We start from the raw sequence: 17892 nt of genomic DNA, 5'->3' as shown, positions 1-17892 counted from the left end.
ATCTGGGACACATTCCCAGAAGACCAGCTGAACATGTGATTATGCAAATATTACTGGACTTACCAAGGTGGAGGAAACTGATAACACTGACATATGCTGCCTCGCTACAGTTCAGAGGGGTTGATAGAGCCCAGGGAGATGGGTGGCAGGCTGTCCAAATGCACTGACAACTCCATAGTGGAGGCAGTCATGTGAATAAGTGAAGCAAATACCCCCCAATTCCCAAATTAAAAAATATAATTTCACTTTCTTCACAGATCATATTTGACACAGCCTTCGTCTGACCAGAAGGGAACCATTTTGTTGTGGAGTGATAGAATTTCTGAATGAAATGATTGGCGTCACTAAGGCAAAATCTGTTATGACATGTTTTCTTGGCCATGGCCTAAACTAAAGCACTATAAAGTGAAACTGAGGATGAGAACACTAGGAAGTATTAGCATTTCATTGGGTCCCACAGGTGCTCCAGGGTTGATGCACTGGAATATATACCTGCTGGAATGGAACCTGGCGGAAGGACAGCACATGAAAAGAACTCATAGGAATGAAAAGTAACAAAACCTTGCTGAATTAACTAAAATAATTTCTAAAATCTACAACACTGCCCCCCCCCAAAAAAGACCACATTGTAGGAGGCTGGAACTCTATGTAGTGTGCAAAACTAGGCACACTGTGCAGAGGGTCCAAGCAATCCCATGTTATTTGACAGGTAAAAACTAGACCACCAAATGCTGTAAATTCTATTGCAACTGGGTAAAGCAGTTATGCTAATCTTGCAGAAGTGCAAAGCATTTGTTGTTCTCAGTGTCAAGAAAATATAAGACACTCAAAAGAGTAACTCAAGACCACTTGGAAAAGCACTGCACAGGTAGACTTCAAGGTGAGTCTGGTGGGTCCCCTTGGAGTGCTGAGATCGCAAGGGGTGGGGGACCCTTAGGGCACAGCTGGTTCTTTGGTGCAGGGCACAGGGCAGCCGGATGCAGCGTGAATCAGTGACCACCTCTTGCCATTATTATAACTATACTGGGTGGCAGCTAGCCTATGTAACTGCCTGCCAGTGACTAACAAAGGTGTTAGAGGGGAAGAATTGGGGGCAGGGCTGTAAAAAGGATTATTCGAGAGAAGAGTATGGCTGAGATGAGAAACAGGCATTAACAAGGGGATTGGGGATGGCTGTTAAAAACTAAAACAGTGGAATTAACACAAGGGACATCCCAGTCATATGGAAAAGGGGAAGTGAAAGATGGAGGTCTACATCATTCAACCCCATATAACTTGTAGCTACATATAAGACCACATGAATACAGTATCAATTTACATAGAAAACATTTTGCTAAGTAGTAATCTGAAGGGTAACTGAATTCTAATACCAACCTTATCAAATGCATCGTGCACAGATGGACACCTTTTCAAATATTCTTCCACAAAAAAGTTAACATATCGTTGTCTCATTTCATGTGGCACTTTGGATCCAGGTTCAGGGACTATTGAAAGCCTCCTACGTATTGGAATCTTAAAAGATGAAATTCAATAAAGTTAAAAAGAAAACAGTAAAAATTGTCCAACAAACATAGTAGAGATACGCCACAATAATCCTATTTTATTTTTATTTTTTTACTGAAAACTATTTTGAAAAGTGAGGGCCAATCAACCATATAATGCATGGTATTGCAATACTGTTTCTGAAGCTGGAAAGAAGACGCTAGGTAAATTTAGCTCATCTGTTTTAAAATGGAGTATATTTGGTAAAATGTTTACATTATTTCTAAGAGTTACATTTACATGTTGAAAGGTTAGTAGCTACAGCAGAAATAGTTCAAAGAAACTCCAATGAGCAGGGCATTAGAGTACTAAATATCATTTTTGTTAGAGGTATAGTTACAGCAAAGACAGTGGGAAATATAAGAGGAAAGGAACAATGCTATTATATTTTTCAGTATCATTTCAGAATGCAAGTTACTTTTACATTCTTCACATAAGCTGCTGTCTTTAGCAAGTAAAGCTTGGTAGAATATTTGCTAGGTCACAGGTACCTAATTAGCCTTTATTCTGCGTCTGCATAATTATCGAGGCTCGAAATCAGGTTATAAATATCACTAGACAAAGTACAAGATGTTCCACACTAGTTAGGAGTGCTGTAGCTTCGGTGACAGAGAACTGATGAGTCTGGGTCAGAGCAGGGCGGCAGGAGACAAGATGGGAGCTCAACCCAGACATCCACATCTTACCTGGTGTCCTAAAGCAGATGGCCATACACTGGCGTGAGGAAATGGCTTCTCTGGCAGTTTGGTGGTTGGGAGGCATGTTGCCTGTATCTTGACACTCACAGAGGACGCTGATTATGCAATGGTCATCTTTACAGCTAGAAAGAAAGATGACCTTCCTCCCCCTAAGAACTAATTCAATGTTTTTCAATGACTCTTATGGTGTTCTTTGGAAACACCTCATGCTACTCTTTAATTTATGAAGCACTGTATATAGCATGGGTAGTTAAGGACATCAACAAATTCTTGCCTTGCAACATGGAATGTTTTTTCCACTCTTCCTTACAGTGCTGAACAGCTATGTTTTTGTCCTTTGGTTCCCTTTTTTCAGTATGATATTGTTCCATCTATTCTTTCCTTTCTTCTACAGGGTTTCCCTGTGGACCATAATAGTCTCAATCTAGTCCCAGTATCTATTCAAAGCAGTGTGAGTTACCAGTTTTTTTTTTTTTTGCTGGACAAGTGCTACAGAGGTGTTTAAATACTTTTTCTAAGACATTCCTGTGTGTTTCGGTCAAAAATTCAAAGGAAATGCATATTTATAGGCAAAGCTTGAGATTTGCAAGGCATTGTGGGCAGGAAAAACCTTGTGAGATTCATACAACAGCCTGGATTCACACAGGTGTTTAGTTTTCAGAAGTGGGTTTTGTAGGTTTCGTGGGTGTCCATGTTGCATTTCTGGCCCTCTCTCACAGCAGGCACTTGACCCCTGCAGACAAGCGGGGTACCATTAGTGGGAGATGTGTGGAAAAGTTGAGTGGCAAGAAATTTTAAGTTCCCACAGATACTGGGACTTTACCTCACAGAAATGTTAGGTAAGGTGCGTTTTAGTCAAAGTTTGAGGTTTACAAGTGATTCTGGGTAAGTAAATCCCATGAGAACCATACAAGTCACATCACACCCAGGAATCACCCTCCTCCAGGTGTCTAATTTTCAGAAATATCTGGGTAAGGACTGTAGGTTTTGCTTGGTAAAGGCAGAGCTAGGGCCTAAAATCCACAACTATTCACATTGTTAAAAAAAAAAAAAAAAAGAAAGCGTGGATTTTGTTGGGTGAAATGTGATCTTTCGAAGCCATGCTCTGGGGCGTTGTTTCACAGACACTAGGCCTAGACACACAAGTGAGGTGCTGTTTTTAATGGGAGATGTGTGGAAACACAGAATAGAAGAATATTTGTTATTTCCAATTGTATTTTTCTTCATGTGTGGCTTCCAAATGTGAGCCACAGTGCAACAAAGAAAACATTTTGCGAAATGCCCTCTGTACAAGATATAATGTGTAAACAATTCAGAGGTGTACAAATAACCACTATTTCAAAACTCAGTAACTTGTGTACATTTCAAAGATACATAGTTTACCTTATTAGCAATTTTTCATTATTTATATTTTACTATGTGAATGGTTGCCATCTAAATAAACTGACCTGCACTAAGACAATCATAACCCCTCTGAAAGGACTTTGTCAACTAACAGCTAGATTTCTGAAAAGTATGAACTGTGCTACAACCTCACTGAACTAGCCCACGTTATAACATCTGAGGTGGAATCTACAGAGTAACTGTAGTAATTAGGTCCAGTAATATAGAAACATCCAGAAGGCAGCATTGGGGCAACCCTAAGAATTTTTCAGTTGTGAAACTATAGAAGCAAAAGCTATAGGCCCCACACTTGGTCTTTAAAATATGTAGTGTATGTTTCACTGTTTATCTTCCTACGGCCCTCATCGTGCACCTTTGAATGCATTTGTGTGCCACCTACATTGAGAGGCACAAGCTGAATATTCTCAGTTTATTCCCCATAAAAGCTCTATGAATGAATTGTGCTCTTAGTTCATTTTAATTTTTCAAATTGTTTTTATGGTCGAATCCTCTTAAAAGAAGTGGATTTGTCCTTGTTAGAAATGGGGGTCTCTAGTTGGCAGTCGGTTTAAACCCTGTCCAAGTAGGGACCCACACTCTAGTCAGGATAAGGGAGATACCCGCTGAGATAACCCCTGCTCACCCCCTTGGTAGCTTGGCACGAGCAGTCAGGCTTATCTCAGAAGCAATGTGTAAAGCATTTGCACATAACACACAGTAACAGTGAAAACACTACAAAAGGACACCACACCAGTTTTAGAAAAATAGCCAATATTTATCTATTTAAAACAAGACCAAATACGATAAAAATCCAACATACAGCAATAAAAATATGAATTTTGCAAGATTTACTCAAAAATACAGTTCCTTGAAGTCAATAGTTCCCAGAGCTGCAGGTCGAGGAAACTCAAGTTTTTGGTGTCTCTGAGAATTCCAACAGAAGGCAAGCTCTACTCCAAGCCCTGTGAGAACTTTCTCAAGCAGGACACACAGCAAAGTTCAACCTTTGCACTCTTGAGACAGAAGCAGCAACTGAAGGCCAGTCCAGCAAAGCAACACAGTAAAGGGACAGTACTCCTCCTTCAGCTCTTCTCCTGGGCAGAGGTTCCTCTTGATTACAGAAAGATTCTAAAAGTCTGGGGTTTTGGGTCTTCTTATACCCTATTCTGCCTTTGAAGTTGGCAAACTTCAAAGCAAAGTCTCAAGTGTTTGCAAGATCCTTCCTTGTCCAAGCCAGGCCCCAGACACACCAGGGGGTCAGAAGCTGCATTGTGTGAGGCCAGGCACAGTCCTTTCAGGTGTGAACGACCACTCCTCCCTCCCCTCTAGCACAGATGGCGCATCAGGATATGCAGGCTACGACTCCGCCCTCTTTTGTGTCACTGTCTAGAGAAGAAGTGTGAACAGCCCAACTGTCAAACTGACCCAGAAGGAGAATCCACAAATAGGTAGTCACAGAATGGTTTAAGCAAGAAAATGCCTACTTTCTAAAAGTTCAACTTCAATAAAAGATGTATTTTTACATTGTGAGTTCAGAGACCCTAAACTCCATATTTCTATCTGCTTTGCAGGGGAATCTGCACTTTAAGGATATTTAAAGGCAGCCCCCATGTTAACCTATGAGAGGGATAGGCCTTGCACAGTGAAAACCGAATGTGGCAGTATTTCGGTGTTAGGACATATAAAACATACACTGCACCCTGCCCATGGGGCTACCTAGGGCCTACCTTAGGGGTGCCTGACATGTAGTAAAAGGGAAGGTTTAGGCCTGGCAAGTGGGTACACTTGCTAAGTCGAATTGGCAGTTTAAAACTGCACACACAGACACTGTAGTGGCAGGTCTGAGCCATGGTTACAGGGCTACTAATGTGGGTGGCACAACCAGTGCTTCAGGCCCACTAGTAGCATTTGATTTACAGGCCCTAGGCACCTCTAGTGCACTTTACTCTGGATTTACCAGTAAATCAAATATGCCAATCATGGATAAACCAACAGTACAGTTTCTATAGGGAGCACTTGCACTTTAGCACTGATTAGCAGCTGTAAAGTGCGCAGAGACAATAAACTAGCAAAAACAGACCTGAAACGTTTTGAGATAACCCTACAAAAGGGGCCATTTCCAACAGTCATGAACTACTTTTGTAATTATTTTTGATCGCATGTTAAACCAAACAGACTTTGGTGTGGTCTCCCGCCCCCATCCACCCCCCCCCCCCCCAAACTTTTTTTTTGCCTTCTCTCCTGCTTGGTGAAGTTTGCTTTTTTTGGCTTTAGGACTCTATGCACTTAACCACTCTTAACCAGGGCTGAAGTGCTGGTACTTAGTTCTTAAACTATGGTTAACTATGGCTTCCATCCAACTAGCACATTTAATTTAATTGTAAGTCCCTAGTAAAGTGGTACTACAAGTACCCAGGGAATGTAAGGTTTTATTGAAACCTTTATTTTTCATTTTTAAATATGAAATAACAATGCAGTAGTTACAAGAGCAGTCACAGTTAAGCAGGTGGGCGAAGAAACAGCTCTCCACATTACAATGGGCAGTCGCATACAATGTCCAAAGGAAGGTCCACAGGGAGACAGTACAGTGAAAAAAGAATATCCCACACCCCGCCCAGGGATATAATCCAGCAGAAAGTCAGACAATGACAGTTCTGAGCTATAGCTATCATCATTGGAGAAGAAACAGGGGCAAGAACCTGCTGCCGATCTCACCACACGAGGGGATCATCCCCTAGTTTTTCACCTCACCTAGTAAGCTTCATGTGTCTTTCCTCTGCCCACGACCATTCTGTCACACCCTTATGCCAGTGGTCTATCTTGGTGGTATGTCGGCCAATCCAGGTGATGTTCACCTAACACCTAGCAAGGGCCAGTGCCAACTGCAAAGAATTTGTAATGCATCTTATGACCTTTAGTCTTCCTAACATCCTCCCATGTTGTAAATGTTCCTTTGAGGTGGTATCCATTGGAGGGAAGATTAAAAATCTCAATCCTCAAGGGATGCGGTCATGTTCTAAATATTTGAGAGGCGACTTCACCATTCAGAGGTTTCCTTTTTCAGGGATCTTTCAAGTGCTAGAAAGGTACTTTTGGCTGATAATAGATTGGTAGATTGGGAGCTTTTGATGCCAGCACCAGTTGTGTTAAAGACTTGGTCCAGTTTAGAGTTACGTAGTTCTCTTCTATTTGCTTGATAGGTCATGGTGAATAGCTTATATCAAGATTAAGGCTTAACAAGAAGTAGACTGTAGAAGCGATAAACTTGTCAGGGCAAATGAGGAAGCGCACAGACAACTTAATGACCCGAAATGCTATAAGAAACTCTCTTCCACCCCCAAAATTGTAATTTAACAGAAACTACTAAATATGCTAGAACAATGGCATACTCGCCAAATAATCTCACCTAAAGAAAAAGCTGCCTTGTATGTGTCTCATCCTACTACTCCCACAATACACTTACTTCCCAAAATACACAAAGGAGGCTATCCCCCCCCAAAGGCAGACCTATTATTTCTGGAATCAACTCAGTCTGTTCAAACTTAGGTACCTTAATTGATCAGGAATTACAACCCTTTATCAGTAACCTACCCTCTTTCATCAGAGAAACTAAAGACATTTTACAAAAACTCCAGAACATAGATTGGCAAGCGGACTATATTCTAGCCACTATTGATGTAGTCAGTCTATATACATCCATCAAACATAGTGATGGTATTGAAGCAGTCAGAAAAAGCTTATCCACCAAATCTGCCCAATACATCAAGAGAAATCAGATGGTTTTGGAAATGCTTAGTTTCTGTCTTGAAAACAACTTCTTCCTGTTTAATGGCCAATTCTATCTTCAACTTCAGGGGATGGCGATGGGTGCAAAAATTTGCACCGCCATACGCCTGTATCCTGATGGGAGCCATTGAAAGGGCAGATTGACTACCTTTTATTAAATATATTGAATTCTTCTACATAGCTGACGCTGAATATATTTCCATGCATTGGGAAAATTCTGGTAGACACACCATAGAGGGCGAAACACATGTTATTACTTCTCCCTGCTAAACTTTGGAACCTCGTATGTCTAAGCACCTTCTACGGCAATGAGACGCCTATAAATAAATACTAGCAAGTGGGAACTCACCTTTACCAGTTCGACTATTTCATATATGGGGGACTAGGGTCCAATCCCCCGGTTTGAGCTCCCACGACCTCTTAACATTATCAGTGAACAGGCATTTTCACAGGAAGTAAAAACTGGACCCTCATTTGCCCTGACTAGGTCGGTCTTATGTCAGCTTGGTTCAAGCAACATGCATATGTCCCCCCACTCTCAGCAGATGGTAGCACCCCTTTCTCCCTTGCTTCAAATAAAACTTCTAGCAGGCCCTGCGTGACCACAGGGGAGTGCACAGTTCTTCCAGCTCTTTAACAGCAGCAAGGCTCTCAGCCACCGCTTCCTCAACTTTAAAAGTCCCAAACCTTCCAGGAAGGTCTTGTACTGGTCCGGTGCTATCCAAATGTCCACGGTATACACTTGTTCCAGATGCCCTCTAAAATGTGGACACAATGCCCACCATAGTGGTCACACTGACCGCTTTAAGGATGGGGGGGAGGGGTGGTGTTGGTGGGAGAGAGGGTCACCAGATATGTTGTTGGGAACATTGTTCTCTGCGCAGGATCCATACCAGCAGCCTGCCCAATTTGTCTCCCTTCCTGTGCAGCCACTGTCTGTAATGCTTCATTTGTCTAACCTGTCCCAAAGACTGCTACAAGCCTATGCACCTCCATTTCCCCTTTCATGCGTCAGGGTCAGTCAGGTCCCTGGTCTGCAGCACCTCCAGATCCACCTCCCCATCCAGGGATCTGCCTGAAACTGCCACCGTACCCCACAAGCCAGACCGATACAGGTTCCTCGCAATACAGCCTTAAGTTCCTCCCATTCTGTGGCTCAGTGGCCCAAAGTGCCCACGTTGACATCTAGATAATCCTTCTGGGCCTGGGGGAGCGCTTCCCTCCCAGGCAAGTGCATAAGTATTCCCACTGGCATTCTGCATGCTGCCCCTCCCTCTGCGCAAGGCACCCCAATTTCACTGTGCAGCAGTCCGGGGAATGATCTGAGAGCATGCAGGCTAGGTGCATCACCACCATAGCCTCCGCTGCCGGGACCTCACCCCCCAAGATCCTATACAATTGGATTCATTTGTTATGTGTTAATGAGTGGCATGTGTATGCCTGCACGTGGGATGAAGTGTAGGCCATATATCAGTTAGGCCCAAGTTGCTCATAGCCCCTTAAAATGTGGCAGTCATGTGGAGTTTAGTGCCTTCACCAGCAGGCAATCTAACAAGATCCCCATCTAGTGTGCAATTAAAGTCTTCCACCCAGAAAATGGGTGTCTCTACCTCCTGGACCACCAAGTCTTGCATTGCCCGGACAAAACAAGGGTCATCTATGTCTGGGCAAACATGTTTAATACCATCACCTGCCTTCCTTCCAGTGTCTGCTGTAGCAGCACCCAAATGATAAGGAGAATGATCTACCAGGGTCCACCCAGATCAGTACCTCCACCCCACCCCACAAAGCATATGTAGAACAGGAGTGGAAAACCTGACCCTGCCAGTTCCGGGCCAGTTTTGTGGCGCCAGCATCGTCCAAGTGATACCGATCCCATAGTGTTTCAGAAAGGGGATTACCTTGTACCTCTTGGTGTAGGAGCCTAAGCCTCTGACATTCCAAGTCAGCAGCCTAAAGTCAACCTTCAACATTGGGACAAAAGGTTTGCGTGCACTTCCTCCCTCCCCCCCCCCCCCAACTGCACTGTGTTCAAACGTGACCACTGCACAAACAACCACCGCCCACTAACAAACAAACATGGCAACATAACTAATACAGATGCTCACCCAGTGCTTGTGCCAGGACCTGCACAGCATCCCAATATGTCCCACAGAGACAGGTCAACTCAACCAGCTTCACATCCAGTCACTCAACTTTGATCACGTCGCCTGGACCCCAGCAGGGGAACCAGACAATACATCTATGACCATAGCCCAGTGACAATTCGCATCCGGTACTACGCCAACCCAGGCCTCCACTCAGTTTAATGCAGTGGGCCCAGCTTTGCCCTCAGCAGATCTCTACTTGCAGTCCTTATGAAACACCAACATCTGTCCGCCTAGGGACTTCAGCAACACAGCCGCCCAAACATCTCCCAAAACGTGTTCTCCTAACAGATAAGGAACAGTCATCAGCAGTCACCTCAATTCATCATCTCAGAGGCAACCAATTTCTCTGGCACAAAGTCCAGTGTGGGACCCAATGCCCAAGTCTTACTTTCTGTCTCAGGAGGAAGAAACCTGTGCCTCCAAGGGCACCCCCAGTGCCTCCTCTGTGCATCTGCATGGTGCCATCCTCCTGAATTATCACTCACTGAGAGGCGGAGGGCATCCCAACAGCCTCCTCTGGAGTGGTTATGACCGTTGCCCAGTTGTGGCCTGGATCCCGAATTCCCCTGCGTGCCCCCGCAGGGGTAGACAACTACAGTCTTATCCTAAAGCTCCAGCCATTCCCAGATGTCTTCCGGATGGCCAAATCATTGTGCCTTCCCCTGCGAGAGGACCTTCAGTTTCGAGGAATACAGTAGCATATATTTCAGTTGCAGTGTTCTTAGCTTTCGTTTCACACTCAGGAAGGATTTGTGTTGCGCCTGCACCTTTCTAGTGTAGTCTGGATAAATGGCTATTCTACAGTTCTCAAAGAGGGGCAACCCTCTGTTCATGAGAGCCAAATAGAATACAGTTTCGTTCCTGATGACTCAGCATATTAGCTATAGGCGCCCTTGGTAGTGTCCCCCCCCCCCACCCTAGCGGTGGTGGTGGTGGGGGAGAATGATCAGAGCCCTGTGAGCCCATTCTACCACAAAGAAGTCTGACAGTCCATGCAGGAAGAGCTCCTTTCTCAGCCAGTTGTCTAGGCAGTTCTCTGCCAAACTCCCCTCCACTCTCCCCAGGAACCCTAGTACACATGTTACAGCATCAGGAGCAACACACAGCATCCTCCACCCAGCACTCAAGCTCGCTAGAGACCATGGACATTTGGGCCATTTGTTGCTACAGGGCTGCAAACTTTCCCTGCAGCGCAACAATGTTGCCTTCGGGTGTTATGATTTTATCAACTAATTTCTGTAGATCTGCCCGAAAGAGATTAATATCTATAGGCAGTCTATTTAGTGCTTATTTGTAATCCGAGAAGCATGTATGGCTGCCAAATATTCAGCCCACGTTTCTGGGGTCCGTCAGTGTTGTTAACCCCTCCTGCTGCCTGATCATTTACGCCTGCTGGTGCGGGTTAGTGTACTGTGTGAACGCGCAGACCTGTCTTTGTCCATAGTCTCTATTCAGGAGTTCCAAGGAGCGCCCACCAGCTTGTTCCAGTGTTTGGCAGGTGGTAATAGGCGGGGCTTCTTACACATCACGGCCGCAAGTCACAGCATTCCCACCACATATGTAGCAGATGTCTGCCGAATGCACACCACCTGGGCGCGCCAGACTCCTGCCACCCAGCATCAACAAGACCAAATCAATCAAAGCTCCAGTAAGTTAGTATGGAGATGGCTCTCTGCCAGAGACCCAGTGATCAATTTCACATCTCCTGAAACACCACCATGTCCAGAACTGCCACAACAAATGAAAGCATATGCGTGGGGCACAGGTGGGACTTCTGCTTGTTGATGCCGAAACCCAATGAGGAGTTAGTCACCCAGAGGTGGTCTATGACTGACTGCAAAAAGGTATGGGAATATAAGTCCCCTCAAGCTATGAAGATGGGCAGCGACCACTGCCATCACTTTTGACAACACCCAAGGGGCCGATGTAGGAGACCGGCCCTCAATGTAGTGTGCAAAACCAGGCACACTGTGTAGATGGTATAGGCAACCACACGTTGGTTCACAGAGGTAAAAACTAGACCAATTATAATCAATACTTTTGCAATTGTTAGGGAAGAACACTAGCACTGAGGACCTAGCCAGCAGGATTCCAGTGCACTCGAGTCCACGTTGCATCCAGAAACCGGGCAAGAAGTGGGGGCGGGAGGTACTGCAGCAAGGTGCCACTTTCCTACAGTCACTACTAGGTACTCCCTCAAACGCCCACTAAATACAGTATTTAGTGGGCATCCCTAGACCAAGAAAATCAGATTCCAAGAACAAAAGACCAGCAACAAGTAAGGCCAAGGCTTGAGAACAGACGTCCTGCGGCATCAACAAAAGGCACCAAACCCCGCCTGCTGCACCCAGGACACGACAAATCTAGTTGAGGGGTTGTTACGATGGACTCTACAAATCCCAGAGGACCTCCACTCTTCACAAATCACCAAAGATCTCCCTCCAGAGTGAATGCATCACTCTACCACAAGGAACCAAAGACCCAGTGAAGGCCACTTCACTGACCAGCTAACCAAGGAACCTGACGCCGCAGCCGGACCAAACTCCACTCATAGGATCATATGGACAAACCCTGCCAGTGTGCCAAGTTTGGTGGCACCGCATCCTCCTGTGGCCAGACCATGCAACAGCCCTAGGTACAGTTCCTCTCACGTCAGACACCAAGGACAGTTCATTCCAGGCTGTAAAAGAACCAGGAGTAAACCCCAGTTGAGGGGCTTCAGAAGCTACATGATTTCCCACAAGAGTGCCCCGGCTGACCTGTGTGTGACATTCAAAGAGACCTACCTCCTTCTTCCAAGAGCACCTTTGCGCACAGCTCCTGGCTCAACGATTCGCTCTGCATCTGGCCACCCTTTGCCCTGCACCGAAGAATCAGCTGTGCACTAAGATCCCACCACCCCATGACCCACCAGACTTATCTTCAAGTCCACCTGTGCAGTGCTGTTCCAAGTGGTCACCCGCAGTAGCCTGCAACCAGTTCCAACGACTTTCTACATCTCCTCCCGCCAAAAACCAGGAGCTGCCCAAACTGCTCCAGCTCGTCCGTAGTGCCCACCGATGACCTCCACATGCCTGGAAAATGAGACCTTGGTAAACACATTGCCCATTTTGATGTGAATTTCTAAATTATGTCTCCACTGATTCCTATGGTGCGTAATTATGCACAAAAATACTATTTTGGCTAAACTTTAAAAATTCATAACTTACAAAGTACTTAGCCGATTTTAATGATCTTGGGCTTAAAAGTTTTATACAAATCTGTAGTATTTTTTTAAAAATTGGTTTCGATTTATTCTTTTGTGTGTGGTTTCATTTATTGACACTGTGGGTACAACAACTGCTTTGCACTTCTCCAAGATTAGCCTAACTGCTTGACCAACCTACCATAAAAATTCGAGCATTAGGTGGTCTAGGCTTTACCTCTGTAAACCAATGTGTGGTTGCCTGGAGCCCACGCACAGTGTGCCTAGTTTTGCACACTACATAGAGGGCCAGCTTCCTAGAGTGCCCAATGGGTCATCTACCTTAAGCTGCACTGTGAGAATGTGGCCTCTTTCTAGCATGGTTAACTTAAATTGTGGCTTGTTTGTCAGTGTCTTGACTGTGTCACTGGGATCCTGATAGTCAGGACCCCAGTGCTTATGGTTTGTGGCCTACCTGTAAGTAGGTTTCGCTGTTTGTCACTATGCTTTACTGTATCACTGGGATCCTGCTAACCAGGACCCCAGTGCTTATGCTCTCTCTGGTTCCAAGTTTGTCCTTACATACTGGTAACCAAGTACTTTGCTACAAACTGGCGTACTGGACCCCTATTTTAAGTCCCTAGTATATGGTACCTAGGTACCCAGGGCACTGGGATTCCAGGGGATCCCTATGGGCTGCAGCATTTCTTTTGCTACCCATAGGGGGCCCATGCAAAGGCTTCTACAGGACTGCTATTGCACACTGTGTGAAATAGTGCATGTAGTATTTCACAGCCATTTTCACTGCACCAGGTCACTTATAAGTCATCTATATATCAAGTCTTCCAACCCTGAAGGCTGGGTGCAAAGTACCTGTGTGTGAGGGCTCCCCTGCACCAGCAGAGGTGCCCCCACGTCGTCCAGGCCCATTTTCCCAGACTTCATGAGTGCAGGGACACCATTTTAAGTGTGCACTGGACATAGGTTAATACCTATGCACAGCTTCACAATGGTAACTCGGAATATGGCCAAGTAAGGTGTCTAGCAACTGGGAATTGTACCCTAATACTGATTCCAGTATTAGTTGCACAATCCCATTACCCTCTGGGGACTCCACAGTGGACCCAGAGTACTTCCATACCAGCCTTCTGAGGTTTTCAATGCAGCCCAGCTGCTGCCACCTCACAGACTGAACAGCTCAATCCCAGGAAGGCAGAACAATGAATTTTCTTTAGAAGAAGGTCGTTACACCCTCTCCCTTTGGAAACCGGTATTCCAGGCATGTGAGGGGTATTCTCCCAGAGCCTCTGGAAATGCTTTGAAGGCCACAGATGGTGCCCTCCTTGCATAATCCAGTATACACCGGTTCAGGGACCCCCAGTCCCTGCTCTGGCGCAAAACTGCACAAAGGCAAGGGGAGTGACCACTCCCCTGTCCATCACCTCCAGAGTGTCCCTGGGTTTTGCCATCTTGAATTTCAAGAGGTGAGGCCAGAGACCCCCACCTGATAGGTGCTTATCTGGTTAGGTGACCAATCCCCCTCTCAGGGCTATTTAGGGTCTCTCCTGTGGGTGTTTCTTCAGATTTATATTGCAAGACTCCAGCAGGAATCCTCTGCATCCGTTACTTCATCTTCTACCGACGGATCAACCGTTGACTGCTCCAGGAACTCTGCAAAACTGCAACAAAGAAGCTAAGACGACTTCTGCAATATTGTATCTTCAGCTGCTGCCAGCAACTGCAACAGTTTCCAGGTTGTGCATCCTCAGAGGACTGCCTGTCTTCAGCCTGCACCAGAAGAACCGAAGGAATCTCCTGTGGCGTGACAGAGCCACTTCCCTGCTTCAGCAGGCACCTCTTTGCAGCGACAACCAGTGGCTTTGGTCCCCTCTCCAAATGAGGGTCGTGGATCTAGCAACACGGGTAGTGGACTAAAGTGACTCCAGCAGTCCCAACATCCAGCTGTCCAACTTTTGTTGAGGTAAAAGCTTGCCTCCCCTCGTAAGACAGTACCTTTGTGCACAGCGTGACTTGCAGTTGCCAAGGTTTGCGTGCGACCCTCCAAGAATTTCTTTGTATACTCACAGCTTAGGCCCCCAGCACTGCATCCTGAAACACACAGCTTCCTCCGGTTCTCCGGCGGAGTGGGAATCCTTTGTGTCGTGCTGGGTGAGCCTCCATTTGCACCTCCTTTGCCCCTGTGCCGTGTGACTCCTGTGTGTGCTGCCTGGTATTCTAAGGGCTCTCCGAGTTGCTGAGAGCCCCCTCTGCCTTCCCCTCCTGGGTAGAGGCCACCAGGTCCCTCCTGGTCCCGGGCAGCAGCATTTTCCACTAACCGCAAGCTTTACGCGTGCCAAGGCTTGTTGGCGGAATCCAGCAATTCAAACCAGACAGCATTCATCCATCTGGCGTAGGACATCTTCTACACCAACCAGGAACCGACATCTGTCTTCTTTAGTGCAATACTGTCTGTCTTCTCACCGTTGGATCTTCTTTTGCACCTTCATCCAGATTAGTAGGGGCTCCTGTTCGCCCTGGACTTTTCAGTGCTCCTTGGACATGGTCCCCTTCTTCCACAGGTCTTCAGGTCCAGGAATCCATTGTTGCCATCTTGCAGACTCTTCTGGTTCTTGCATATTCTTCTCTCACGACTTCTTGGGTGTTTGAGGAAACTTGCTGTGTTTTACTCCTGAATTCCTGGGCTCGAGAATTGTACTTATCTTTGGTGTTCTCTTACACTCCCAGCACCCCTCTACACACTACACTTGCCTATGTGGGAAACAGACTTTCGCATGCCACTATTTTAGGAAATGGTTTGTGTTCCCCCTAGGCCCATTGCAACCTATTGTGATTTTCACTATTTGCACTGTTTTGCTACTGTGTACCTACCTGTTTTTGGTTACTAGTGTATATAATGCGTAATTTACTTACCCCCATAAGGGAGTATAGTCTTCAAAGCATTTTTGGCATTGTGTCACTAAAATAAAGTACCTTTATTTTTGTAACACTGAGTAGTGTCTTTCATGTGTGTGAGTACTGTGTGACTACAGTGGTAGTGAAAGAGCTCTGCATGTCTCCTAGTTCAGCCTTGGCTGCTCTGTCTACAGCTAGCTCTACACAGCCTTGCTTCTAGACACTTTCTACATTTCAGTAATAAGGGATAACTGGACCTAGTGTAACTACCTTTGGTACCCAATACAAACCAGGCCAGCCTCCTACATACACCCACTAAGTGACAACTTTCTGTGGGCAGAGGTCACGTCCCTACACATGATTGACTATTTTCTTTCCATGCAAGATGGAGGAAAATGAACTGGAGGGGTCACCTCGCATGCAACACCTTAGGGGTGGTGCAAGCTCGAGATCACCACTCCCCCTGTCCTTTGTTTGAGTTCCCACCGTTGTTCCAGCCAAAAATGGGAGTTTGCAATGGGAGTGGCCAATTGCTGTTAGCAGCAGGCTTCGGGGTCAAGTTTTAAGGGTGTTAAGCCCTTTGAAGGTCACTAGCAGGGCAGTGCATACCTTGAGTTGGAGGGTGGGGGTGGGGGGGAAGGGGGGGGGTGCACCTCAACCCTGGAAGGGCTTTGCTCTGGTACCCTGAGAGCAGGATCTCTCACCCCAGGGTTCCAGAATCTCGTCTGGTGGTGGCAGGCTGGTTGTGACCTGCCAGCAACCATGCAAGGGTAGTTCCCTTTTGCAGGGGGCACCTCTAAGGTGACCTCTGGGTACACTTTGGGATACATTCAATGATTGTACCAGATTGGATGTATAAGTCTCAGTTGTTTAATACCAAACAACCCAGGGTTCAGAGTAGCCATCATGTAGCTGTGAAAGTTGTACAGATCAGTGTCCAGCACAAGCATTTAACATAGCTACTCTGTTTACTTACTATGTCCCAAGTTTGGCAAGGACACAGTGGGGTCAGATTGCTAATGCATCTGTGCCCACACACAGTATTAAGCACCCTGCCTTAGGTAGGAAAGGTCTGCCAGAGGCGTGACTTACCTATACTGCATGCAGTGTGTGGTGGGCGGGGACACAGCCAGTGTGCCATGTCAAGTTTGCCTTTTAGGATTGCATCATAACACTCAGCTTGCAATAGCAGTGCTGGGTGCTTCTGGATGCATGGCCCTAGAGGGTGGCACAATCTGTGCTGCTACCCTCAGGGGCCTTCTTTTAGTACCCCATGCCCTGGGTACCCAAGTACCATTTACTAGGGACATATAGGGGCAGCTAAAGGACAGAAAACTGAAAATGGTCTTGGTCCAACTTGAACCGCAGGTAATGCCTATGGACCAGTATATGGAAATAAATATCCTGTGTGTCTAAGGAGATCATCCAGTCTCCTGAACATAGAGTGGAGAGGATCCAAGTCAGTGTGAGCTTTTTGAAGTTGTTTGATAGAAAGACCTTCAGTGGGTTGATGTCCTACTTCAGAGCAAATAATTAGGGCAAATAGCATCCTTGCCCTTTCTCAGAGGTTATCTGTTCCATGGCATCACTGGTGGGTATAAGACTGAACTCCTGCATGGGGACTGCAGAAAGCATCCCCTGAAATGGACTAGTGTGGGAGACCGGTAGGGAGGAAATTAAAGGAAGGGTGTATCCCTTTCAAAAAATAAAAAGCTGTAGAACCCATCTGCCTGACATGATGCTTTCTCCAGTGAGGGAGGAAGGGTTTTAGGCTTGTGTCTGGCTGGCCTAGCATGAGTTTTAAAGGGGAAACTAAAGGGGCTAGGTACACTCAAAAGGCAAGGAAGGACACAAAAAGTGCAGTCTGCTATTCTGTATGATACCTACTGGTGCCATATCCAGGGCCTCATAAGGAATAGGCGGATAACTGTACAACTGTACAACAAGTAGAGAGGGCTGGCATTGCCTGTAGGTTAGTCCTCCAGAGTAACCCCGAGTTACCTGAACTGTTGGGAAAATTGCTCACAGGCATCAATCCCAAAAATCTAGCACTGGTGCAAAGAAAATGAGGCTGACCTCATACAAACATGCCTTGTGCAGCACACTTGTCAAAAGCTCTACCAATGCAGTCAATAGTGTCTAAGACAGCCCCAAGTATGTATTTTGCTGCATCCTGGCTGCCATGCATCATCTGGGTCAGGGAAGACCTGAGGTCCTCTAGAACCGCCAGCAAGAT

At 46.0% G+C, this 17892-nt stretch overlaps 1 protein-coding gene across 2 annotated transcripts in view; it reads right to left on the bottom strand.

The window, feature by feature from the left end:
• LOC138300865 (RNA exonuclease 1 homolog) overlaps positions 1 to 17892 on the bottom strand; it is a 1124016-nt gene that overhangs the window by 810372 nt on the left and 295752 nt on the right. For both annotated transcript variants that reach the window (XM_069240707.1, XM_069240715.1), the window contains exon 6: positions 1375 to 1512. In XM_069240707.1, the coding sequence (XP_069096808.1) occupies positions 1375 to 1512 (138 nt within the window). The remainder of the gene's footprint in view (positions 1 to 1374; positions 1513 to 17892) is intronic.

The sequence above is a fragment of the Pleurodeles waltl genome, chromosome 1_2, assembly GCF_031143425.1.
Source record: "Pleurodeles waltl isolate 20211129_DDA chromosome 1_2, aPleWal1.hap1.20221129, whole genome shotgun sequence".
Taxonomy (NCBI): Eukaryota; Metazoa; Chordata; class Amphibia; order Caudata; family Salamandridae; genus Pleurodeles; species Pleurodeles waltl.
Note: the sequence above shows the minus strand (reverse complement) of the source record. Positions and strands in the feature narration are given on the sequence as shown.